Source organism: Siphateles boraxobius, unplaced genomic scaffold, assembly GCF_051911475.1.
Source record: "Siphateles boraxobius isolate OS27281-9 unplaced genomic scaffold, OSU_SipBor_1 6, whole genome shotgun sequence".
NCBI classification, from domain to species: Eukaryota; Metazoa; Chordata; class Actinopteri; order Cypriniformes; family Leuciscidae; genus Siphateles; species Siphateles boraxobius.
The window spans coordinates 26,025,537-26,051,476 of record NW_027509186.1 but is presented as its reverse complement, the minus strand read 5'-3'; the positions used below and the strand labels follow the sequence as shown (position 1 = coordinate 26,051,476).

General features: G+C 34.8%; 3 protein-coding genes across 8 annotated transcripts; 1 reads left to right on the top strand and 2 right to left on the bottom strand.

Annotated features, from left to right (window-relative positions):
* Positions 1–248: 248 nt before the first annotated feature.
* abcg4b (ATP-binding cassette, sub-family G (WHITE), member 4b) lies at positions 249–9,410 on the bottom strand. Its single transcript, XM_077208470.1, is given in 14 exon segments — positions 249–1,027; positions 1,114–1,232; positions 2,364–2,522; positions 2,699–2,799; positions 2,955–3,123; positions 3,648–3,746; positions 3,945–4,087; positions 4,494–4,608; positions 4,700–4,823; positions 5,960–6,105; positions 6,198–6,248; positions 6,399–6,531; positions 6,724–6,841; positions 9,179–9,410. Coding segments are annotated over 14 exon segments (1,935 nt in total). The 3' UTR covers positions 249–801.
* LOC143716192 (uncharacterized) lies at positions 8,303–25,300 on the top strand. Of its 4 annotated transcripts, none has more exons than XM_077208461.1 (5): positions 8,303–8,342; positions 22,103–22,301; positions 22,388–22,491; positions 22,579–22,666; positions 23,464–25,300. In XM_077208461.1, exons 2-5 carry the CDS (start codon positions 22,121–22,123, stop codon positions 24,930–24,932), a joined length of 1,842 nt encoding a protein of 613 aa, XP_077064576.1. In that variant the 5' UTR covers positions 8,303–8,342; positions 22,103–22,120; the 3' UTR covers positions 24,933–25,300. The 4 variants fall into 4 exon arrangements, with proteins under 4 accessions (XP_077064576.1, XP_077064575.1, XP_077064572.1 ...); XM_077208460.1 differs by lacking the exon at positions 8,303–8,342 and adding an exon at positions 20,639–20,808; XM_077208457.1 differs by lacking the exon at positions 8,303–8,342 and adding an exon at positions 21,561–21,854.
* hmbsb (hydroxymethylbilane synthase, b) lies at positions 14,409–22,227 on the bottom strand. 3 transcript variants are annotated; one of them, XM_077208469.1, is made up of 14 exons: positions 22,114–22,227; positions 20,730–20,783; positions 19,963–20,035; positions 19,780–19,829; positions 19,586–19,641; positions 19,347–19,424; positions 19,028–19,105; positions 18,354–18,429; positions 18,096–18,209; positions 17,935–17,973; positions 17,712–17,831; positions 16,107–16,160; positions 15,936–16,022; positions 14,409–15,840 (listed from the first exon to the last, which is right to left on the bottom strand). In XM_077208469.1, the coding sequence occupies exons 4-14, from the start codon at positions 19,822–19,824 to the stop codon at positions 15,661–15,663; spliced, it is 927 nt and encodes a 308-aa protein (XP_077064584.1). In that variant the 5' UTR covers positions 19,825–19,829; positions 19,963–20,035; positions 20,730–20,783; positions 22,114–22,227; the 3' UTR covers positions 14,409–15,660. The 3 variants fall into 3 exon arrangements, with proteins under 3 accessions (XP_077064584.1, XP_077064583.1, XP_077064582.1); XM_077208468.1 differs by lacking the exon at positions 22,114–22,227 and adding an exon at positions 21,293–21,504; XM_077208467.1 differs by lacking the exon at positions 22,114–22,227 and adding an exon at positions 20,862–21,197.
* Positions 25,301–25,940: the final 640 nt, after the last annotated feature.

Here is a 25,940-nt window from a genome sequence, read left to right as displayed (position 1 = left end):
TGCAATTTTTTAGTCAAAAACTGCACCTCTGATGGGTATCAGAATTTTATTTCTAAACACACTGCATACATTTGGCAGTATGACATGTTAAGCAATACATTGCTGATATACATAGTATGAAAGTTTGTTGGTCAAAAAAAATACAACTTTGTTTTAATGCACAATTTGTAGCACCAAGTAATTACATTAAATCTCAAGACAAAAATACTAAATAATCAAAGAAAAAGGAAAAAACCTATAATAATATACTATACAAAAAGATTGATAGAATGGTTTAATAGAAACACAGGCACTATGTGAACCTTCAGTCATCTGGTTTAAATTAAAAACCTTTTCAGACTTGTGCAATAATATGTAAACATCCTCACCTCAGGCTAAATTAGTTCATGATGTGCTTTCTGAAAGTGCAAAAAAAAAACTCCTTCTAATTAGTGTTTGAGTAAAAAAATGGTCTCAGTGTTCGTGTGAGCTTAAAATTCAGAGTTAAATGAGTTTAAGAAATTTCCACAACTAACAGTAAGTTCAGTAAATTATCATTTGCATGCATATTTAAATTTGGTATCACAAGTTGAATTTGGATATAACACCAATTTTTTTCAACACCTGGAACTGCATCAAAGTAACACTGAAAAACATTAAATTATTTATTAGCCTGTTTTTAGAATGAAATGTGGCTTATTTAAACCAAATTAAAAACAAAACTAGAACACCAAAATGATCAACAAATAAATCTGACCTTCCTGAGTAGAGGATGACACCTTTGGAAATGGTTTATAGAGTAGCCTGAGCTGGAGCTGAATATTATCGCTCTGATTTTATTTTGTACCGAAGAACCAAGTAAGTGGCGAGTCGCAGGATAAGGAAGAAAATACCCAGTACAATGAAGTCCATGTAGAGCTTGGCATCTTCTACATCCAACAACTGCAGAACTTCTTCAGGTCTTTGGAACTTGCAAACCCTTCCTGGACATTCAAGCTCAGTTCGGTTCATCCCATAAATGGACAAAATCACCCCCTCAAATCCATACCTATCATAAGCACAATCAAACAAACATGAAACAGTAATTTTGCATGGTGAAAACAAACACATCTATTTAAGATATAAATAGCATACCGGACATAGGACACATAAGAACTCCACTGTAAGTATTCTGGAATGGTGTCAAAGTTCACAAAGAAGCCTGAGAAAAGTAGGACTGGAATGGCTGTAACTGGACCAACAAAAGTGGCCACCTGTGAAGAAGATGCACAATACAGTGTGCATAAAAAAGTCTATGCCAAGAAAAGCTGAAAAGTTATACCATAACCAAAAGCAGGCATCCAGACTGAACAAATGGCTAGCCATTGGATCCTAAAAAATGAAACATTTAATTTAATATGAGTTTATTTGTATGCTTACCTCACAATAAATATTGTTTCAAAGCAGGTTTACAGAAAATGCATGGTTCAATGTTACAATTTAGGAAGCAATCTGTTATCAGTCAGATGATTGTAACATAGTAATGGTCATATGGCAGTGACATATTATGTGTTTAGCTTGTATTGGATGAACACCCAAACTTACAGTCTTTTTTTCAAACAGTTTTTCTTACACCATGTCTACACTGACATGACAGAGGTCGCGTCCCAAAGCAACAGCTTGAGGCGGTTTAAACTGGACATGACAAAGCAACTACTGCAAATCCATTTGCCTTCATGTTTAAAGTAGCGTGCACACTTTAAGTATGTCAGAAATAGAAAGGGCATCAGTTTACCGTCAGGAATTTGTCATGTCACGTTAAGCCCCATCCAGTATAGACAGCATCACTGATTATAATGGGCTCTATTGGTTTTTGTCACATTGCGCCGTTTGCGTCTAGTGTAGACACTGTTTTAGAGTCAACTCAAACAAGGTTAACAATGACCAATTGATATCTTTTTTTTTATATATCTTTTATATATATCTTATATATCTTTTAGCGAATTCTATTTCCTGAATAGTTTTGACTAAAATAATAAAAAAAGTTCATAATAATCATCTCTTCGCTGTGTTTTTTTTTTACATCTACATACAGCCTTACATGCAAAGTATACTTCATTTGATAGCGTCTACGAACACAGGTGATCATCACCTGCGCACCAAAAAGGTTTAATCTTTGTCCAGTATCTGTGTTATTTTTCTCCAGAAGTTATGACCGATAAAAATGTCTTTGTAAACTAGAGTTGCAGTCATCTCTTAAACTTTTATTTTCTTAATATAGAAGCAAAGTTTTCACGGCTATCCAGACTTGATTTTAAAGTACTGTCGTAATTATTTTTGTCACAGTCTGGAGCCCTGAGAAATAAAAACATTTAGTTAACAGTGATAGTAGCTGCAACATGTACCTGAAGGGATGTGGAGGCAGCACCGACCAGAAGCCCAAGAGACTGAGCTACTAAAGCCGTACAGATTGACAAAGCCAAAAACAGCAAGTAGCGGGTTGCCTCTGGAGGCTGTTCAGTCATCCAGTACACAATACTGCAGTACATGATGGGACAAATGACCTAAGAAAGAGTGGACAAACCCATGACAATATCAAATGTTGGTGTTATAAGTGTCCATGATTCCTTAGTCTTAGTTCCATTATATTAAACTTTCAGCAGCACTGTCAAAATATGCTCAGCTCATATCAGGCATAAAATGGAGTCAGAAAGGCTTAGACAGACAGGCATGCACCCACCTGGAATGGAATGTCAGCCATTGTCTTAGCCAGATAGTAAGCCTTCAGACTGTACCAGTAGTTAAGATGTTCTCTCAGAAACACAGCCATCTCTAGAGGAACTGAAAACAGGGCAGAGAATCTATCAGATCAAAACCACTTTCACTTCCCCTGCTGAATGTAAGACATGAGTTTAGACCCAAAATTGTGGTACATGTGTTTATAGTGAAACTGTGACATGGCTGCTACGTTCTTACATTTCTCTTTTCTAACTTACAGGTAAGAACTGTAGGCATCAGCGCTCCAAACATGATAAAGAGCATTGAGAAGAAGAGGAAACCGGTGTTGTTGAAGACTTTGCTGGCATCATTGCCAATATTGAGGTACAGCAGGCCTATCAACACTCCAATCGAGATGTGTGACATTAGCCGCAGATGTGTCAAAACCTAGAACAGGAACCAAACGCCATTATTAAACAATTCTGCAACGGTAAAATGCAATAGCTACAAATTTCAAAACTAAGTTAAGATCGAAATTGGGTCTTTTTTTATTCCAATGACTCCAAATATGATGATCACCTTCCTACAATATAAAGGTAATATATATATGTTTAAGACCTATTTATACTAAGTGAGAAAAATACTGCAATACAATGAAGACACCGGGTGGCAAAAAATTAAAATGTGTGTGTATATATACAGTATAGAGTGCTTAGCATAAGTGAGTGCATCCATGCTAAAGTTGACTTTATTTGTTTGAGTTTTTTTAGTTTGTAAGATGGGGTTGGCTCAACTATGCTAAAGTGAACATTTATATTAGATCTACCAAAGTTCAATCAAAAATAAAAAAAAATTCACTTTCAGTTTTGGTATAGTTACTTTGAAAGGCAGTATTGCGTCATATTGGACACACACTTAGGAAAGTTTAGGACTGACATACCAGATATCAACTAAATGAAAAAACATTGTACCTGGTCTCTGCATATTGTAATAAATGTTCTTTTAAATAGAATGCAGAACTGAGTCAGAGAGCTTGTAGCAAAGGTATGGCTCTCAATGTGTCCTGAATCCTGTAAAAGCAAGTGTAGGAAACATTAAGAAGACAGATATGTCATATTAAAACAAATACAGTATTTTTTTTATTTGAAAAAAGCTTTTGAACTCAGTGGATCAGTTTAGCATAAATCCTGACCACAATATCTGCAAGTATGCATAGCAGATGCTATCCACCGAAAGCAATGGGTGATTATGAAACTAGCATCACTCACTTTGACACATTTTGCAGTGCATGGGGTTACGGTGGTTTTGTCGATACAGTTGCACCTTTCCTCCAAAGCACACATGCCTCCCTGAACAGCCTCAAACAACACTGGGTTCAAGTCACCATACTCTCCTGATGCTACCTCAATGACTACACACAAAACAGACAGCCAGAAGCACAAAACAGAGGCATGATGCATTATGTATGTGTATATTTATTTATTTATTTATTTGGTGCTAAGGAAATATGTATTATTATTAATGTTGAACACTTAATAATGCTTAATAATGTACTGCTTACTATTTTGTATCAAGCCATGATACTATAAATGGTTTTAGAAAGTTTACAGGAACAGAATTTATTTGAAATAGAAATTAGAAAAAAATATGTTTTGCTGTCACTTTTGATCAATTAAATGCATCCTTACTGAATATATATATATATATATATATATATATATATATATATATATATATACACACACACAAATATGTATATATGCTTGTATATGTGAGTATGTAAATATGAGTATTTATAAAACACATGGTCAACTCACTGAAATCTGCAGGATTGTGGTATGTTGGACAGTGAAGACCCAGTCCCCTCAAATAAGGGATGAGGTATGGGACACTTCCCTTATATATGCACTGGCCTTGGCTTAAAATATACAGCTGTGAAAGAGACACAGAATAAATCAAATGATGACTGAAGTGATCTGAAGACATTTCAGATTCCCAAAAAGATTTGCACATGGCTTTGTACCTTATCAAACATCTCGAAGAGTTTGGCACTGGGCTGATGAATAGTGCAAATGATGGTTCGCCCTCCTTGTGCCAGAGACTTCATTAAAGACACTACCTGGAAACAGGACGCACTATCCAGACCACTGAAATCAAAAAGCAACATTTAACAAACATAAAGTATGGTTACCCTTACGGAACATAAATATATGGGAATATCCTGCAAAATATAATGCAGAATTATATTACATTATACATATGGGAAACTTGTGCTTATATTTTTCAATATACTGCAATATATGCATGACCATGTATGGCTATATATTAATACATATAAAATATTTATAAATGAAGACAAAAATAGCATTACATGTAATATTCGCAACGATTTATCCTTTATTGTGTACATATATTGCACATACATGTTCCCATATACATGTATGTGTGTTTACACATATATACACATTCCCATAATGAGCTACAACAGATTTCTAGTTCCCAGCATGCTTTGCTTCTGACTGTTAAAAGAGAGCAAATGTTAAAATGCAATGCAAGTGTTATTTAAGGTGTTTTGCGCAATATTAATATAGGGGAAGATCTGTTAGTGTTTTAAGCTGGATTATTTTGGAATTTAAAAGGTTTTCTGGTATGTCTGAGTTTTCGGGGTACCATTGTGCTGAAGAGTAGAGCCTGTGGGGAGGTTGATGATTGGCTCAATATCCTTAAGAGTTACTGTATTTTACAATTATGGATGTTCCTTCCTCAGCACAGTGATAATGTATATATGCTAAATACTTTAGTACATGTGGGTGTGATTATGCTTTTGTTAACAAGCTAGAAAATATGAAACATTTATAATGTAAATAAGAAATACATTACATTATATATTTCTCTATATATGCGTTTATGCTGCATGAGTAAATATATCAGCAATATATTGCACATGCAGTACCAGATCTGATTACATCTATATATTATCAAGTGTATTACTGAATATAAAATTACATACATTATGATATATTAGTAAATATATTGTCACATATTTTTCAATATATGAAACACAGCAATTCCTTATGTATTATTCAATATATTGTAATATATTAACACAATGTATTCTGTATGTTTTCAAATATACTGTTAAACCATTTAATATATTGATCTTTAATTTATAGGTAAATATTATATTTTCTTTTCATAAGGGTATTTATAAAAATCCATGTCACAAGCACAAGCATATCAATAATAGTGTTTTATTTGTGTCTAAAGACTATAACATCATTACCTGGTGGGCTCATCAAAGAACATGACTGGGGGGTTGTTTACTAGCTCGAGGGCAATAGCTAACCTCTTACTCTGGCCCCCAGAGAGAGAGACAGTACGAGTGTGGACACACTCATGTAGTCCCAGGGCTGTCAGAATTTCTTTTATCTACATGCCAACAAAAACACATGGAAAGTAGGTGAACTTTCACCGGGGAAAATACTGGGGCAAGTTTGAATGAGGAGATGAGCTTTACCTACCAGCTCTTTTTTCACCTCTGTGTTTTCATTAAGCTTCAGGTTGGCTGATACCTTAAAAACAATGGAGAAATCAGTCAGTTGGGGTCTTCTATGTGTTTCCCTTTAGAACCAAAAATGTTTCTGCACATGAAAATCATTCTGAAGTGATCAAACCAGCAGTAGGGGGCATCCTTTACCACATCATTCCCCCTGCAGACTCACCATCATTGCTTCTTGAACGCTCAAGTGGGGCAGCAATTTGTCTTCCTGCATAATGTAACAGGACATTTTACGAAAAGTTCGGAGGTCTCAGAGCTTTCCATTTACCAGTATCTGTCCAGTCATCCCTGTTTCCCTTCAACGCACAAGACAACCAGGAATGGGTATGTAAGCTTTCAAGATTTAATTTAATTGAAAAAAATATTTATTTTATTTATTTTAAATGCATTCCAAAAAAAAAAAAAAAAATTCCAATAATATGATCAAATCGAACAAATAGTTTGTGTAATTTTTTTTCACATTACTTTTGCACTCAATGTAACCTCACCTGTACCCTGCCAGGATGTTCATCAAGGTAGACTTTCCAGCCCCAGAGGGACCCATAATGCCAATGAGTTCCCGACTGCAGAACTTGCCCGATAGACACTTGAGCAAGGCCTTATAACCTGCAGGGGGGGAAAACATATGCTTGGCGTCATATGGTTGGTTCTCCTTTATAACAAACGGTCAACTTGCAGTTAATCCCTTCAAATAAGAAGTATGGTTTAATCCATGAACCTCATGACTGTACTACATATTTTCTACAAAGCTAAGGAATGTGAGAAAGTGAGCGATAAAGGTGATGAGAGAATCAGACTCCAAAACCTTTAAGTTCAGTGGCTAATTAAACCACTCGGGCCAAGTCTACTCATTGGCCTTTTTTATGAGTCCACCAAGATGGCTTTCACCCACTCACAGACCGAAAGGTCACATAAAAAAAGAGAGAGAGAGAGAGAGAGAGAGAGAGAGAGAGAGAGAGAGAGAGAGAGAGAGAGAGAGAGAGAGAGAGAGAGAGAGAGAGAGAGAGAGAGAGAGAGAGAGAGAGAGGATACACTCCCAGGATCGTCAAACCCAGACTTACTGTATTTCAAAGCAAGGCACCCTAATTAGCAGCCTAATAGCCCAAAAACTCTGTTCTCACAGTCAAATCAAGGAAAGCCCTCTTATTTACCCTTTGACTTTATTCCCATACATGTCTGTTCACTGAACGTTTTGACGTCGTTTGATGCTGCCATATTATCATCATTGGTGGAGCTCTTGCTTTAGGCCACAATAGAAGCAAAGGGAATGCAAATTACATTTAACACTTACATTCGCATGTATTACCTTTACAAATACATTTCATTCTGCATTTCTTTATCATAGTGCAGACATATTATGAATGCTACATTCAGCATGCATAAGAATAGTCAGGAGAATTACCAAGGAACAAGCATTAGAATGATATCATAAAAGCAACTTCAGACTGAAAATGTTATTCTCCCTAGTGATGTCAGATGTGATGTCATCTAATTTAAACTACTTGTGGTGATGGCACTGCAAAAATAAAGTCTTGTAGGCCCATGAAGGCTGCAAAATAGTATCTTTCACACTGGTATCTTTTCACCAATAAATCATAAAAGTAAAGAACCAACTCCTATCTTTGGGCCAGACTACAGTGCGGTGAGACAGCTCCATTAGATACAAACAGAAGTGATCAGAACGAGATACCAGCATTCATGAAGTTGTACCATGCAAATCGAAGGATCTAAATAGAAAAGCAAGGCCCAGATCAGTCTTGTTAATTGTTCTAATATGATTTTGATAACACTTACATTCACATGTATTACCTTTACAAATACATTTCATTCTGTATTTTTTTATCATAGTGCAGACATATTATGAATGCTACATTCAGCATGCATAAGAATAGTCAGGAGAATGATCAAGGTACAAGCATTAGGATGATATCATAAGCCAAGATGCTGGCACGGATCGGATCACAAGTAGATGAGGGAGACACAGACCCATTTACACCTGCTGTTTTAATCGTCTCTTTTGTTTACTTTCTGTGAGGGCAGCTATCTCTACTCTGACAGCCGCAAGACCGCGCCAAATATGGTCAATGCGTGTAAGAAATCATGAGAGGTGTGCAAACATTCTGCTTGGTATGTTTTACATCTTCAAACCAAACTTGGGTCTTTAGCCGACAAAGTTTAAATCTCGTCTGGCTAGCGTGCTTCCCATGTTTACGCATTGTTAGTAGACGGAGGAAGGCGGTCTATTGTGGCTGTTTTGCACACATTCGACCCGTTTACTTACATTTACACTACGAAAGCAATCTGTTTGAATGCGTTTTCGATTACCTCTGGAAGTGGACAGGCGCAAAACCTTTTAGACCCCGTTTACACCTGTATTTAGTGTCGTCCACTTGTGATCCAATCGACCAAAACGCATCTTAATGCCAGGTGTAAACAGGGCCTTTGTTTTCCTATTTATTGACTGACATTTCTCCTGTCCACATGTACTGAGTAAGGTGCAAAGGCATTGTGTGCGCTGTGCAAAAATGATGGTTATTGTAGTTCTAGACTAAAGGTGACCATATATTTACTCACCTCACTTGCACAAAAACAGATTCAGTATTCCTCAAAAATGAATAACAGTGAAATGCAAATATTACACAAATATAATTAAATATGTTAAATAATACAAACATACTTTATGTATTTAATCTCATCAGTCTTTGCTGCTGACCTTTCGTTGATCCAATTCAACCACGCTAATAGAGAAAAATTACTTTAGATAACCAGCACTTTTGTTTCATTTTTTGCTGAAGTAAGAGAGTTGAACTTTCTTCAACCGCATCATATTCTTCTGCAATCCAGAAAGGTTTGTTTGAGCTGGAGCCTCAACTGTACAGATGTGAACTTGCATTTTCTTTATATTTATGGTTACAGTAATCAAAATGTGTATGCGCTTCTGACCTTTTTTCTTCCACCACGGTCCTTCTCTGATGGTGTAGGAGAGGTCACTGAACTCCAGGTCCACAGTAGTGCGTTTGGGCAGGTGAGAGAAGCGCTGTGCCTCTGTGACGTGGTTCTCCACTTTCTTCAGATGGGTTAGCAATGGAGCTTCCTGGGGCTGTGTTCCCCCATTACAAAGGCTGTCTTCCATTGTAATACTAACTGTCCCTGGATCAGACGTCTTCTCAGACATTCTAAAAGTCTAAAAGGGAGCAAAAATGCTTCAGTGCTGTGACTACATGTCTAAAAAAACCAATATGGTTACATTTTTACATTTCATTTCACTGTGACTTCTAGTCAGCAAAGTACATGAGTCATCATACAGTACATAACCATGCATTCAAAATGAGAAATCTCCAAGGGGAGCATCTTCCTATATTCTGCCCCTGAAACGCAAACCTTTTTACACTGTCTGCTCATTCAGGAACCAGGAGAGGCCCCAACTCTGTCAAACTGATCTGGTTTAGAATTTGGAGCTCTTCTCAAAGGCTAGGATTTGGTTTCCTCCAAGAGACTGCATTGTGTTGACACACTGAACTGACCAGCTAGATGTAAGTCCCTGGAGTTTGACAGCCAAAAGGAAGAGCGAAATCAGAGAAGGTGAATAGCCAGGTCAGAGACAGTTATCATTGGCTCAGTCCCACAGAGAGCACTAGGTGGGAGGGGATCGCTCGAGCGTTCACATGAGACTTAGTAGATTGTGCCGTGCGGAGACAGCCTGTACAATGGAAATCTTGTTGGAATGTATTGTATCCATTGAAACATAATCAGAATTTTTCATAGATGTATATCAGGGTAGAACAAATTATTGCCACTGTGATTTTTGCCCACTATTTGGTGAAATACTGTGCATGTTAATTTACAAGTGTTAGATAAGAACATCCAGAACATTTCAAACAATAAAAAATAATTTAGTGTGTATTCAGTAATTTTGTAAATATTTCTTATTATCAACCCTTTCAATTTTATGAAGAGATATTTGAGAAAATGAAGTTGGGGGTCTCTGAAATTTAAAAAAAGGGGTCTCTGCAAATACTATAGATAGCTACAAACTGGAAATACAAACTGGAAATAAAATTTGAAAATAAGAAGGGATTTGTTAAAAAAGAAACATGAAATGGACCATCTGAACCCTAAAGTGTTAGAAAACAGCATTGTATTGATATGTTCCTGCCGTTTTAATGGTAATAAGGTTGTTTTATTAGACACACACACACACACACACACACACACACACACACAAAATGACCAGGCCAACATAGAGAGTTAAGAGATTTGGCTTTGTGTTCTTTATGCTGTGCATGTAGGCTACACTAATCCACAAGAATTAGTAGTATTATGCATATATATATATATATATATATATATATATATATATATATATATATATATATATATATATATGATGAAAAGTAAACCTTATTGAGGTTATCAAACCCTCTTAAAATACCAAGTCACAGCATAGTACAGTACCTATTACGATTTAAATATGTGATAAAAAAAATTATTCCGTAAATAACATTTGAAGACATTATTATTCAGACGTTATGGAATAGTTCTAAAGTCAGTCATAGATGATAAAAAAAATACTGTGAAGTTATGCTCCTGCTGAGAATGAACTGCAATGACTGGTAACAAACCAAATGTTTAAAATTTAGGGGAGGGAAATAACTTACCTTGGGGTAGGCTACACTTGAGAGGAAATATATTCGTTTAAGTCTTGAAATGCACGTCACTTTTTTCCTTTACAATAAGTACCAGAAATAGGTCATGCCACTGATAAATCCGTACAGAACTGAATGAAAAACCGAGTCCTGACTCCTGAGGGAGTTTAGTGGGAGGTGTGACGCAAAACCTGGGATGGAGAGGCTGCTCACTGTTGAGCCATGGGTGGAGTGTGAAGTCTAGCTCCCCCTCTTTAGATGTCATTTGGGCGTCATGGGTGGATCTATAAGGTCCAACCGTCCTATCCCTTCTTGAAGCCTGCACTCCTGCGGGAATACGGGGGACCCACGGGACCCAACGTAACAGAGTGCGGCAAGGGACTAGATTGATGGCCGAGTGCGGGCGCGTGCGGTAATGCACTCGTGTGTGTGTGTGCGGGTTGCGGGAGAATAAAACAATTCGCGGGACTCCCGCAAAATAGAAACATTTATAAATAAAACATCAAAAAAACAATAAATTGTTATCCATATGTTGCAAAAAAGCAACAATAAGTTTTAAAGTTTGCAGCGTTGAACAATGTAGCCAATCACAGACATATGTGATGATTTCTTGAACGCAATAATGGCCAATCAGATACATTTAAGATAGAATTCCCTCACCGGTCAAAACTGACTTTTTGTTCAGTGCTGAATTCTGCATTGCTGGCAAATGCTCTGATAATAAGAAACAAAGTGTAGATAATATGAAAGTTATACACAAACATGAATGTTGCGGGGAGAAGGTAACGTATTTTTTACTTTTAACGTAACGAAGGTAACCTATCCCTCAATCTGGTCCAAAGAGGGGGAGCTGGACGTCATTTGGCTCTGTCTGCAGTGAGCACCACTTGGCCTATAAACCATGTAAACCATGATGTAAACCTGCAGTGCACGCTCACGTCACGTGAACTCTCTTCCATCGAAAACGAAATATACATAGGCCTACATAAATTCCTTTTACCTGTTATTTTATTTCTTTATTTATTTTTGATAATTGGAGTGTAATAGTTTAATATTTCTTATTTAGTTTAAATGTATATATTTTTTAATCTTTGATGCCTATATATTTATATCTATTTAAATATTTTATATCATTGTGTAAAACTGTGTGTCACACAAATATGTGCGTGCTTTTAAAATGCATATTTGTTTATTAAAGCAGGTATGAGATTATAGACTTCTGTGGACAGTGTGGTATGTAATTTCTTTTGAAAATAAGTGGAAGCTATGGCAACATGCCACAGCTGGTTTCCAGAAGAAGCCACGCGCTAATAAAGCGAGTTCACCTTCAGATCAAGATCTGAACGAGTCTAAGCTTGACATCTGACAGGCAGCATTTCAGTTTAAATGTCAACTGGTACCTGGAATAGATATGAAGCATTAATCATGAAAAGTATGCATCTATAATAGTAGTCAACATTTGAAGTGGATCAAAACCTTTCATCAAAGATACATGAATTTTGAACAACCTTATCTTAGGACAAATTTGATTAACTTTTTGATCCACTTCAAACGTTGACTACTGTAGATAAATATATAAATACTGATACCTCAAAAATCTATTTTTGTAAGAGTTCAGAGCAGAGACAGTTCTGAAAATATAATGAATTACTCCTTTATTTATACTGCAGCCATGACATGTCAAGTCTTGAGTAAAACTTTATTTTTGAGCCATTTCACCGAAGGGTGACATTTCTGCCCCCAGGACATTATATGAATAAAAATGCATGAAAGTTAACTCTAAAATACATTTTATTATTAAGCAAAATTTCCTGCACATTAAGCTAACTACAAATTTAAAATGTATAATAAAAACATCAATAAAACATAGAACACTAGAAAAATAGCATTTTCTGCATTGAGATCCCCGATCTCTAAACTTTACTATGAAATATGATTAAAATCCTTCAGAAATCTTAAAAAAAAAAAAGTGCATTGTATTGTGACTTTATATCCAATCTATGATTTGAAATAGGCTTTTTATGAGAAAAAAGTATTTAATATTTTATATATATAATATTTTAGATAAAATACACATTTTAGTCGTGTCCCCAGGTTTTCACCTATGGTTTTCACTCAGTCCTTTTACCCTAACATATCCCCCCCTCTGAAAAACTTATTCCACAAGACACATTTTCAACAGGAAGTTGCATCATCTGGATCTTCTGAAGGCAATGGGAAGACCATCAGTCCTCTCATTTTAATTTCTGTATATTTGATGAAATTGTAACTATGGCTATTTCTTTGATTTTATTTGTTTATTTTAAAAATATTAACTTTTGCTAAGTCACCAGAATTTGCTCAGTGTCCTCGTGGTATTAGCATGTATGCTATGTGGCTATAAGCCATGTATTTGATAACTTTTTACTTAAAAACTCAATCCTGTTACTTTCAGTCCTGTTACTTATATGAAAAATAACAAGAGTGAGTTAAAGTAACAGGTGTGCTCTGTTTTGTTCATTTAATACTGTAAATATTTAGTTGACATATACCTGAATTAGGAGTTTCAAGGTTGCAATTACTTATATTGTAGACATTAGCATTAGTTTTACAATGTGAACACCATATTTCCAGGAAGCCAGTCCACCACAAAGTGACTTAAACGTTTTGTCTTTCTTATATTTTGTAGAAGATGGAGAGAACTCATACTATGCAGGTCCCAGAAACACCCACCTAAGGCATCCTGCACAGGAAGGAGGGAAACACACCCCCAACCCTCTCTTTCCCCCCTTTTTTGTCTTAACTTCCCTCTTTCTCCCTCCCTCTCTCTTCTTCTCTCTCTCCTTCTTTCTCTTTCCACTTCATTCGCTGTAAAGTACTACTAGCACATAGTACATCACTTTAACACAGAAATCCTATGCACACAGTCATGTACATTCTCTCTCATACACACACACATGCACAGACATATCACTCATTGCTCTTACTTTTTTTTTTTACATAAAGATAAACCACCGTTTTTATCAGTTTTGTTTGGTCCATTATTTATACAATTGTTTAAGAAATTAAATTATAAAAAAATTATAAACTTGAGGCTTCAGTCTTTAAAATAAAAAAAAAGTGGCTTTGTGTTTTTTATTAAAATACACCTTGCCTTAATATATAGTGATTTTTTTGTCACAAATATCAATTATTTGAACATATAACCAACAATTTCTTTAAAATAAACACTTTCTTATGGGGAAAACAAATTAATTAATTGACATGCTTTTAAAATGGCACTAAAGTTTCAGTAACAGGACTGAGAAAACATGCATCCATCTTCTGCTTAGAAACCTTGTTCAAAATTAAATAAAGTTGCCTGAGATTGACCAATGCACATTTTGAATAGTTAAATATGTGTAGTATTAGATTCAGTGTTGAAAAAATATAAATTTAATTTAGAAGAGTTACAACAAGCAAATGTCCCTTTTAAGTATTGACATCTTGTGGTATCTTACGGTCTAATGCAGTTTGTAAAAAACAGCAAAGAAATCAAAAACACATGATCGCATCTATATATTGCTTGATTTATTTCGGACTAACAAATAAAGTTAGTAAAACCAAACAACTCCGCTCTTAAAACCACCAAACTTTTGAAATATGCTGTTTCATGTAAATGTAGATGCACCCTTTAAAAGTAATGGCAAACAATGATATAGTTATTCAGAGTTCAGTTTACCAGTACACCATGAATAAATGGAAAAACAAAAAAAACAAAAAAAGTATTTTATGGAATTCAACAATTTTAGAACATTCTAAAAATCTTGCATATGCTCAAAATAAATCCAGTTGGTATCAGTTAAACTAGCTCTAAACCAACCAAATAAAAATCAGTGTTTTAGAATATCACAGCAAATTAATACTGGCTTAGTTTCATCATACATCATAATTCAATTCTAAGAACAAGATGATGTCCAGCAAATACATTTAGCCAAATAAATAAAGCAACAACATCATATTTGAGAGGACTAAATGAAAAGGATGAGGCAGTGCATACAAACTTTACATCTTTATCAGGCCATGAGCTCATAGCCACATACACAAAAAAATGTGCAAAGGCGATACTTTGAATTTCCAGGCACTGATGTTAGATAGATCTGACAAACAATTTAAAGGGTTCAATGACAACAGTTAAGGCATAAAATATTTGGGAATGAATGAAAACCCCTTTTGAATTAAATTTTCACACTAAATATTATCAAAAATCAGCTGTTCCAATCATACAAAATAATTCTGTAGTGGTATATAGGTTATTATGTTGTATAGCTTCACATGTGCACCGCCACTAAAGATAAAATGTGGATGATACCTCAAGCAGCTTTTGGAAATGTACATCCCAGAATAACTCAAGTTTCAAAATAAGCATGTGTTTAGATAAAACGCACACCATCTTAAAAGGCATGATTGTGTATTCATGGCTTAATATGAAATCAAATATAATTTCTGTCTCTTAGCTCTCTGTAATGCAGATGTTTTTCATGTATGTCTTCAGTGAATAACAGTAATTTTTGGCATTATTATTCTGCATCATCCAAGTCTGTTTAAATTAGTAATGCAAATTGATCTTCGCTAAAAATCCTGTATATACAACTCAAAGTTGCTTTTTTCCTGTGAAAAATGAACTAATATCTTAATTACGCACAAAATATAGAGGTAATCTATATAGGATGACGCTTAAACACTTGTTGACCTTTAAAAAAAATACTTCTGGAACATGGGGTTGTGGGTCTTCAGCTATGGATAAAGACTATTTTGCACCTATCGCGCGTCATTAAGCTGTCTGGCTACAGTCAGTATCTCTTTGGCCCCTTTGCTGAGCAGCAGATTCCCAAGGTCCACTCCTAACTTCACTGCGGCATCCTGGGCTGCTCCTGACACCTTCAAAGCAGTGATACCCACACGCTGGACCTTCTCATCAACCTTCTCCTGCTCCTCAGTCTGGGAATAATGAGGTTACACGCAAACGGATCAGAGTAAAATTCAGAACATTCAGAATATCGGAAATGATATTTATATTTGAGTGGATTAACAACCTGATTGTCTGAGCCGATGCTTGTCTGCATGGTCTCCTTCAGACTGTCTGAGCCATCAAGACTGAATACTGCTCCGGTCATGTAGACCTGTAAAACGAACACAGATCTGTCATTCAGCTGAGAGACATTTAGTTGAGTATAAAGTAAAATCAGCATGTAGCTCCTCACTACCTGTGAATTCTTAACTTCAGTGTAAACAGCAACTGGAACACTGCACCCCCCTTCCTAAAAAAAAAAAAGTTTAAGGCACATCCACAAAGTTCATAGAAATGTGTTCTTTGTATTTGTAGTGGTTTTATATGGTTTTGAAAAACTTTTATACAATTTTCCAGAAAAGGTTTCTATTTAATGACTTCAAAAATGTTATATGGTGTAACCATCAAGTAAAAAGTAATGGTAACACTTTACATTAAGCTTCATTAGTTAATGTATCACTACTTATACATAGATTTAAGACAAAACTAACATGAACTAACAATGAGCAATACATTTGTTACAGTGTTTATTAATCTTTGTTAATGTTAGTTAATAAAAATACAGCTGTTCATTGTTTGTTCATGTTAGTTCACAGTGTATTTAATAATGTTAATAAATACAACCTTTGGTTTTAATATTCTATTAGTAAATGTTGGAATTAATATTTTTATATGAAGTATTGTTCATTTTTAGTTCATGTTAGGTACTTAACTAATGTTAACTAATGAACCTTATTGTAAAGTGTTACCAAAGTAATTTAACATTTTCATTACACATAGTTTTCAAATATATTTTTCTAGGTAAAAAAGTATTTTTTTTTTTTTTTTTTTACAAATGTCACACGTCACTACTGGTATTTCATCCAAAAATTAAAGTTTTGTCATTTACTAATCATTTACTCACCCTCAAGTTGTTCCAAACCTGTGTGAATTTCTTTCTTCTGCTGAACACAAAAGAAGATATTTAAAGAATGTCGGTAACGAAACAGTTGATTTCCATGGTATTTCTTTTTTCTATACTATGGATGTCAATGGGGCCCATCAACTGTTTGGCTAACCTTAACTCTCTTTTGTGTTCAGCAGAAAAAAGAAATTCATACAGGTTTGGAATAACTTGAGAGTGAGTAAATGATGACAGAATTTTCTTTTTTGGGTGAACTATCCCTTTAAGAACAGCAGCAGAACTGATATTTTTTATAATAAACTGACATTTATTTTTATGTTATTTAAAGTACAATACACTACTTTGATTGTTACATATACCTGCAACATTTCAGCAGTAAATTAATTATACATTTTAGCTAGATTATATTCAATATCTGCCTGTATGTTTCGTGCTTCAGAATTTTCGTTAAGGGAACATAGAGAGCCTCGATGCTCCCTGGTTTTCACAGTGCATTGTGGGACTTTTTAGGGAGCAAACATTTTGCGATTGAGACAGCCCTTAAAATGGCCGACTCCCTGAACAGTGTCCTGACTACTGAACTAGGGAGATGTATCCATAGTGTTACAAAAGATTTATATTCCTATTTCTATTCTATTCCTTTCTAGTAATCAAAGAATTCTGAAAAAAACTGTAAGAAAGAAAGCAGTTATTTTAAATTGTAATAGTTCACAATATTACTGTTTTTACTGTATTTTTGATAAAATAAATGCAACCTTGATGAGTATAGGAGACTTCTTTCAAAAACATAAAATGATCTTAACGACCCCAAACTTTTGAATTACAGTGTATTTATTTATTAATTATTAAATAATTGAAACGGGTGTGAGGGGTTTTACAGTGCAGCAGGATGCCTACCAGGTGTTTGAGGAACGCTCTCTCCGCGATGCAGCTCAACACAGTGTCCGAGTCATTTAATACTGACACCATTTCCAAGATGTCCCGGTCTCGAGCTCTCACTTCAACTGCCAGAGCGCCCTTTAACAGGACAATAAGAGCAGTCTGTAAGGGTCAGTGCCATAGAAATACACTCATCGTTGTGCAGGAGATTTGCTCAATAGGAACACTGAATGCTACCCACCTGCCCAACGGCATACATGCAGTCCTCAGGCCCAAGGATCTAAAACAGGATGACACAAAATATATCAATATGCATTATAGGCTATAATCAATGCATTAATCTTGAGTTGACCTGAGGGAAGACTTTGCAGTGCGTTGTAGGTTAAAGGAGGATATAGGCACCTGGCTAATGCGGTTCTCCCAGCCCATTCTCCGAAGACCAGCTGCTGCTAAGACAATGGCAGAAAAGTCATCATTTTCATCCAGCTTCTTCAGACGGGTGTTGAGATTACCTCTCTGAAACATGACTGTTAAGGCATAACCTCACACAAAACATCAAGTGCTTGTTAACACACTGAATTCATAATTTACTTGTTTTTTTTGCATCTACAGAAAAAGTGAGAGAAAAACAAATGATTGCTGCATTGCCCTGAAAGATACAATGTCTTTAAACTCCAGGTGGGGAAACCGTTTCTTCAGCTGTGCAGCCCGGCGAAGAGAACTGGTACCTATAACACTTCAAATATAAAATGTAAATGTATGTATTTTTCAAGAAAACATGTATCCTGTAAATATATAAGTATATACACTACCATTAAACATTTTGGGGTCTGTAAAATGCATTGTTATTATTTTGAAAAGTCTCTTATCTAGCATTTATTTGATATAATATACAGTAAAAACAGTAATATTGTGAAATATTATTACTTTTATAAAAAACTGTTTTCTATCTTAATAGAGATTTAGAGAATTTATTCCTTTGAATTTTCAGCATCATTACTCCAGTCTTCAGTGTCACATGATACTTCAGAAATCATTCAATATGCTGATTTGCTGCTCAAGATTAGGTTTTTAATTAATATCAATGTTGAAAACAGTGCTGCTTAATATTTGTGTGGAAACCATGATGTATATATTTTCTTTTTTAATTAAAAGTTCAAAAGAACATAATTTATTTGAAGTAGAAATCTTTTAAAACATTATGTCTTTACTGTCACTTTTGATAAATTGAATGCGTCCTTGCCGAATATAAGTATTAATTTCTTATTAATAAGTATTATTATTAAAATGTACATTTAAAAAATATAATTCTGTGTACAGGCCACCGCTTTTACCTCTTGTTGACGAGAGCATCGAGACGTTTGCCTTTATTTTTGGGGTGCAAGACAACAGCATCATGGGGGTTTTCTCGTCTTTAAAGAGAGGGAAATGTCAAATCACAATGTTGGATTCATAATTAAAAGGATTTGCAATAAGCAATACACTGTACATCAGTATTTCCATACTCTTTAATAATTATTTATGAACATTTAGGCTGATGTTTGTGTACTGTGTAACATGACATGTCAGCTACTTTTAAGATAAAAGACTCTTCACATGTGGAGGAACATATAAGCACTTCAGAAAATAGAGACACTATTGTGATTTCCTTACTTCAGCACGGCTCCTATAGTGAAGCCCACAGGAAGAACAGTAGGCAAGTCTTTCAAAGAGTGCACAACCAGGTCTACCCTATAGAGACACAAATATTACAACAGCATTATTCATACTGAAACATATGCAACAATGTAGCAATACAAACCTCTGAACATCAAATGCACCAAAAGACCAAATCTGTATGTACTGCAAAGTATACATGAGTGATATAAAGAAGCAAAGATGGATGGACTCACTCATTTTTTTCCAAAGCATTCTCCAATTCCTTTGTGAAGAGACTCTTTTCACCAATCTTTGACACAGAATTTGAACAATAATTAATTTCTTCAAAAACTTTATATACATTAACTTTTATAATACTAATTAATTATGGCAGCAATGGAACTCTAATATTTATTTTTTTAAATTTGGTATTTAGATTAGGACTCACTTTGGATAAAGCTGTGTCAAGTATTTTATCTCCAGTTGTTGACATAGCCACTGAAATAAAATAAAAAGAGTGTATGAAGTGGAAATCTGTTTAAGCAGAGTGAATATTAACTTTTGTCATACTTGATAAACTCAATTACAAATAAACAATAACTGTTTTGCATATTACACAATAATCTCCTACCTATTTCAAAATTAACATCAGGGTGTAACCCCTTGAGTTTCTCTACAATACTGTCTGTCTGAATCCGAGCCAGCTGAAAGAAATACAAGTAACAAAAAGGTTAAAAAGGTAAAATAATATTCCATATGCCCTCTGTTTGAGGACTGTGACCAGTTTCTTTACTAAAACTAAGCAATCTTATATCCACCATGACAAAGACAGAAAGCTTATCAAACCCATCACCACCACTGACACACCCAAACAAATTTAAAAACCTAAATTTTTTGTACTATTGATGAGGCAAAATCTATATAGTTATAATATGGAAAGTAAAAGCATAACTTTTACATTGGTACTTTAAAATAGATGGATGATTCCAGTGACAAGCAGTCATACAAATTGTGAAACATAGACATTTAAATACATATTTAAATGTATTAAATGGTTAGATATTCACCATTATTCACATGATATTAGATATAACAATTTTTTAGATTATCTATTTTGTATGTACCCTACCATTCAAAAGTTTGGGATCAGTAAGATTAAAAAAATAATAATAATAATTAACACTTTATTCTGCAAGGACACATTAAATTTATCAAAACCACCAGTAAAGACATTTATAATGTTACAAAAATTATATTTCAAATAAATGCTGTTCTTTTGAACTTTCAATTCAATAAAGAATCTTGACACAAATGTATCACTGTTTACACAAATATATTAAGTGACACAGCTGTTTTCAACATTGATAATAATCAATGAGCATACATATATTAAATTACCTGGCTTTTTCGGGTGCCAACACGTATCACCCTGCGGACTCTGCCATCACCGTCCTGTAAAAGAATATTTCACACAAAAGTTAGTACCAGTACAAACAGCACAGAGTAACATTCATTTATTCATGTTCTGACCCTAATGAATTTATAAGGTCCATCTGCCATAGTTGTATTGAGATGAGCTGGATTCTTCAGATACTTTAAGTACGAGTATGAGAATGCAATGAAGCAAGATACACCGAAACAAGAGGCACTACGCCCCAGGGTCCTGGCTTCAGTAGATAAGACAATAATGCCTATTCATTGTGTCAGTTAAACACAAGGGAGGAGAAAAGGACCGAGATGTCATTTTTGACATATTACACTAAAGCTTTTTTAGGTTAATATGTGGTTCAGGTGTAATTTCCTATACTCACTAGCCCTAAACCAAAATAACCTTAGCCATTATGTCATAATCGCGTACTAATGTGTACTAATTAATTACTAATACTAATTAATAAATACGGTTGAAGTAGAGTTAATGAATTAGTTAGTAACGTTAGTGAATGAATGAAAACATACGTTACCTGGAGATTTGTCTTTTCCGACATTTTCTAAGATGATCCAAGTGAATCAGTGCTGATCTCGTCGAAACTGCAGTAATTTCTCATTCATGATTGTAAGAGCGAGAATATTTAAGTAGGACAAATGTCATTCTCAACTGTTACAGGTTGAATATGGCTTCTGTAAAGTGTGTCATTTTGAATTTCAAAATAAAAGTTATGTCGCATGGACCTGACAGCGACAATCGCGCAGTTCAAAATAAATGCTTTTAAAAACTTTTATTTTGATAGTCCTTCTTGAAACGGAAGTTAAGGTGAACACATTAAAATCGGAATCGTTTGTGTTGTCACATCATTCAATCACTTTATATATCAAAATTTGCAATTATATAGCAATTTTTGTATGAGCACAATGGTGGCGAATGAATTATTTCGCAAACAAACTTTGTCTATAATGACACTGTTGTCAGAAACAGCTCGAGACGAAATTCAGAAAGTTTTTGACTGTGAATTTCGCCCATCCCACAATGAAATTGGTTGTGACAGAGATCCAATATTGGAAATGAATGAGAAACAACGCAGACTGGTACGTCTAGTTTTTGTTCTGCAGATATTCTGCGTTCTGGTTCCTGAAGTTTTTCCTCTTTGTAGTATTTTATTTCAAAGTTAAGACACATTTTATATGATTATTGAAGTCTTTTTCTAAGTTTCACACTATAATAAGTAACTGCATTTCATTCTTTCAAAGAAATGTTCAGTTCCATCTTCCAAAACTGAACATTAAGGCAGGCGAAGAAGTCCAGAAAAACAACCAGTAGTTAATATCTGTTGCAGGCAAAGCTCACAGCTGTGATGGAGACCTTTACCAACGTGGCTGTTCAAAAAATATGCAAAGTCTTCAGTTATTGCTTTGCTCTTAAGCCAACTCAGCTGAAGGGCTCTAAAAGTTACCAATATGATGTAGTAAATGTGAAAGAGATGGTGAAGGAGCATCTGAAGAAACCAGACAGAAAAACTGTCAAAATTGTGCCTGGTAAGACATCCTGCATTTTAATTTAATTGGTTAAGAATATTTAATCCACTACAGTTTTTACTAGTAATTTCTCACCCTCCTCTCAGATTCTGCAGCTGCAGCTCCTTCAGTGTCGACAGAGAGACCGAGTATACTCACTGTGTTACCTGAAGAAAATGTACAACCACAAGATTCTGTTCAAGGCCAGCAGGTCAGTTCAATGTTGAAATGATGTAACTCTGATTTGTTTGCCAAAAGGCTTGCGACAGCATTTGTATTTATTTTCTTTTTCTTTCAGTGTGCAGAGGAGGGAAACGTTTCTGAATTTTCTCCCGAGTCGTCCATTGGTGGAAAAGAGAAGCCAGTGCAAGCATTTTTTATAGAATGTACGTGCTGCACAGCTGAAATATTTAGGTGAAATAACAAGCTAAGAAATGTAGAAATTGAGTGTTTAATTAATTAAATTATTTATTAATGTATTTGTTTATTTTTTTACACTTCAATATGTTTGGCATTACTAAATAATAAAATACTAGATTCTAGATCTGTTGTTTTCAAACTTCTTCAGGCAGCGGACCACGTCAACATTATAAAATACAATTTCTGTATTTTAAAATCTGTATTTCAAATTCTGGACCGCTTGACACAAGTACCTCAATTTTATTTATTAGATTTTCTTTAGACATTATATATATATATTGAAATAGCCTCACTTTTCCCCAATCCATAGTTTTTTCCCCCTTTTTTACTACTTTTTTTTCTTATTTCTCTGTTACTTTTAGTTAATGAGAATCGAAATGAGACAACTGTTCACTACCTAGCTATTAATTAAATTAGGTGTCAAATATAATACATTTAATTTATTTAGATTAGTTTATTAAGGCTTTTATTTAGATTAAAAAACAATAAAAACTGCAATTCTGTGAACTATTATTACAGTGTATAGTTACTATTTTCTATTTGTATATATTTTAAAATGTAATTTAGTCTTGTGATGCAAAGCTGAATTTTCAGCATCATTCTCCAGGCTTCAATGTCACATGATCCTCCAGAAATCATTATAATATGCTGATTTGCTGCTTAAGAAACATTTCTTTTTATTATCAATGTTGATATACACACATACATATACATACTTGTAGTTGTAACTTGTAGTAATTGAAACCCTGTTAATGTTTTGCAGTTGAATACAGTACCATTGCCTCTGTTGAAGACCAGCAACCTGAAATAAACCGGCAGGCAGAGCAAATCAGTACAAAGTCCAAGAAAACCAAGAAGACAATACCATTTGACTGTAATGAGTGCGGAAAGAAATTTATCTTGAGAAACTCACTAAATCAGCACAAATGTGAACATTTAAAAGGACCTCACAGCTGTGAGCAGTGCGGGAAGAAGTTTAAATTCTTAAAAGGATTAGAGAAACACCTACTGCATCACAATTCCGCTGATAAGAAAGGACTCTGTAAAACATGTGGGAAAACCTTTGCCAATGTTAAGATGCACGAACGTGTCCACCTGGAAGTGAAGCCGTTTCTTTGTTCCATATGTGGACACGGCTTCACCGTAAAGGGGAGTTTACTGGCACACCAGAGGATCCATACAGGTGAAAAACCATACAGCTGTGAGACATGCGGGAAGCACTTTACACACTCGGGAAACCTCACCAACCATCTGACTGTTCATTTAAATGAGAAACTGTGGAAATGCAGCCTCTGCGACAAGACATTCAAAACAGAAAAGCAAATGAATTTGCACCAGGTTGTGCATACAGGGGAGAAACCCCATATATGTCATGTATGCGGGCAGAAGTTTGGCCACATTACAAACCTCAGGAGGCATCTCCTTGTGCACAGTGGTGTAAAACGTTATGTGTGTGAAATCTGTTCCAAGCAGTTTTATCAGAGCAAATCTCTGAAAAGGCACATGGCGATACACGGAGCTCTGAAGTCATTCATGTGTGAAATATGTGGGAAGAGCTTTGTTTTTAACTATGCTTTACAGAAACACTTACTCACACATAGTGAGAATACTGGACCAAATCTAGAGGGCAAATCTAGACATTGGAAGAACTCTTTCCCGTGTGATGTATGCGGAAAATGCTACAGTTCTACCGCTTTCCTCAGAATGCACGAGAGACTCCACTCAGAAAAGGATCCGTACATGTGTAAAGTCTGCGGTAAGAGCTACAGCAGCTTGTATACGCTGAAGGAACATGAGAAACTTCATTCAGGGGTGATGCCTTTCAAGTGTGGTGTGTGTGATAAGACTTTTACACAGAGAATTGGTTTGAAAACGCACGAGATTGTTCATACCAAAGCTAAACCCTACAAATGTTCTGTTTGTGGGAGCAAATTTGGACTTTCTTACGGTCTTAGACTGCATATGCGCATTCATTCCGGTGAAAAGCCACACAAGTGCGAAACTTGCGGAATGTGCTTTCGCTTATCTGGAAACTTAATCCGACACAAGCGTGTCCACACAGGTGAGAGGCCGTTCAGCTGTGAGGTCTGTGGGAAAAAGTTTGTACAACTAAGCCATGTGAAGGCACACATGCAAATCCACACTGGTGTGAAACCTTACACGTGCCAGAAATGCGGGAAGAAATACGCATACCGTAGAAATTACAATGACCACAAATGTATACCTGTGTGAAAAACAAGTTGCTTTAAAAGAATTTTGTTTTGAAAGCTGAATTGCAGTGACATTTTCTTTTTTATATTTACAGTTTCTTTCAGTCAAATGTTTGGAAATGTCATGAAGGTTCACTATCTGTTAAAGACAAAAAATATGAACAATAGCAGAGTATATTTGTTTCACCTTTATTTTCTTTCTTTCAAGAAATTCTGGATTAGTAGAAATACATTTTTCATTCATTCAATAGAGATACATTCATGAAATGGGTCTGAAATCAAATTATTTTTAAGTCAATTATTAATATGCAAAATCAATAGTTCTACATTGCGAATTCCTCATTACAGTGTACTCTATGGCCAAGAATAAACAGTTTGTTGGGAATGCAATGTTTTTTTATTATTTATTTGTACATATACATATACGATTTTTGGTAGGAAAAACTAACATAACCATTCCTGTGGTTAAAGGATTAGTTCACTTTAAAATTAAAATTTTAAAAAGTAATAAAACATATTTTCATTACACAATTAAATATATATATATATATATATATTTTACAAATGTTACACATCACTACTGGTATTTAAAAGGATAGTTTCACTTCCTCTTTCGTTCATGACCATTTCAAAGTAAAAGTATGCGAATACTTGTATGCGAATAAAAATAAGTATTGACCATAAATCTTTTTAATTACATTTTAATTAGAGATTGACAGGTCAATAAATTAAATACTACTAATCATACATAATACTATACTATTTATAATAGTCAGAGTCCTTTCTGGATAATTTATTAAATAGGTTTGTTTACTGTTTTGTGTTAATAATATGCAAAATTAGCTTTGAAATGCAAATGTTGAGAACCTGTTTTAAGGAAAATGGATTTGTCTGACCATCAAATTGTCAGTTTCTGTACTTCCGAGGCAAAGTTTTATGAATAAAAGTCTTTTAACATGTAATACTAAAGAAAGCTGGAGAACTTAGAGAACCCACTCCATTTAATACTTTATCTGTTTGCATATGAAAA

Excerpts from the sequence above, each read along its gene's own strand:
- LOC143716192 (XM_077208457.1), top strand. The coding sequence starts at position 21,672 with ATGAGCACAATGGTGGCGAATGAATTATTTCGCAAACAAACTTTGTCT. Across the intron at positions 22,492-22,578 it reads ATTCTGTTCAAGGCCAGCAG|TGTGCAGAGGAGGGAAACGT; the intron begins GTCAGTTCAATG and ends TTTTTCTTTCAG. Across the intron at positions 22,667-23,463 it reads GCAAGCATTTTTTATAGAAT|TTGAATACAGTACCATTGCC; the intron begins GTACGTGCTGCA and ends AATGTTTTGCAG.
- hmbsb (XM_077208467.1), bottom strand. The coding sequence starts at position 20,891 with ATGGCAGATGGACCTTATAAATTCATTAGG. Across the intron at positions 20,784-20,861 it reads GACCTTATAAATTCATTAGG|GACGGTGATGGCAGAGTCCG; the intron begins GTCAGAACATGA and ends ATTCTTTTACAG. Across the intron at positions 19,425-19,585 it reads AATGCTTTGGAAAAAAATGA|GGTAGACCTGGTTGTGCACT; the intron begins GTGAGTCCATCC and ends GTGTCTCTATAG.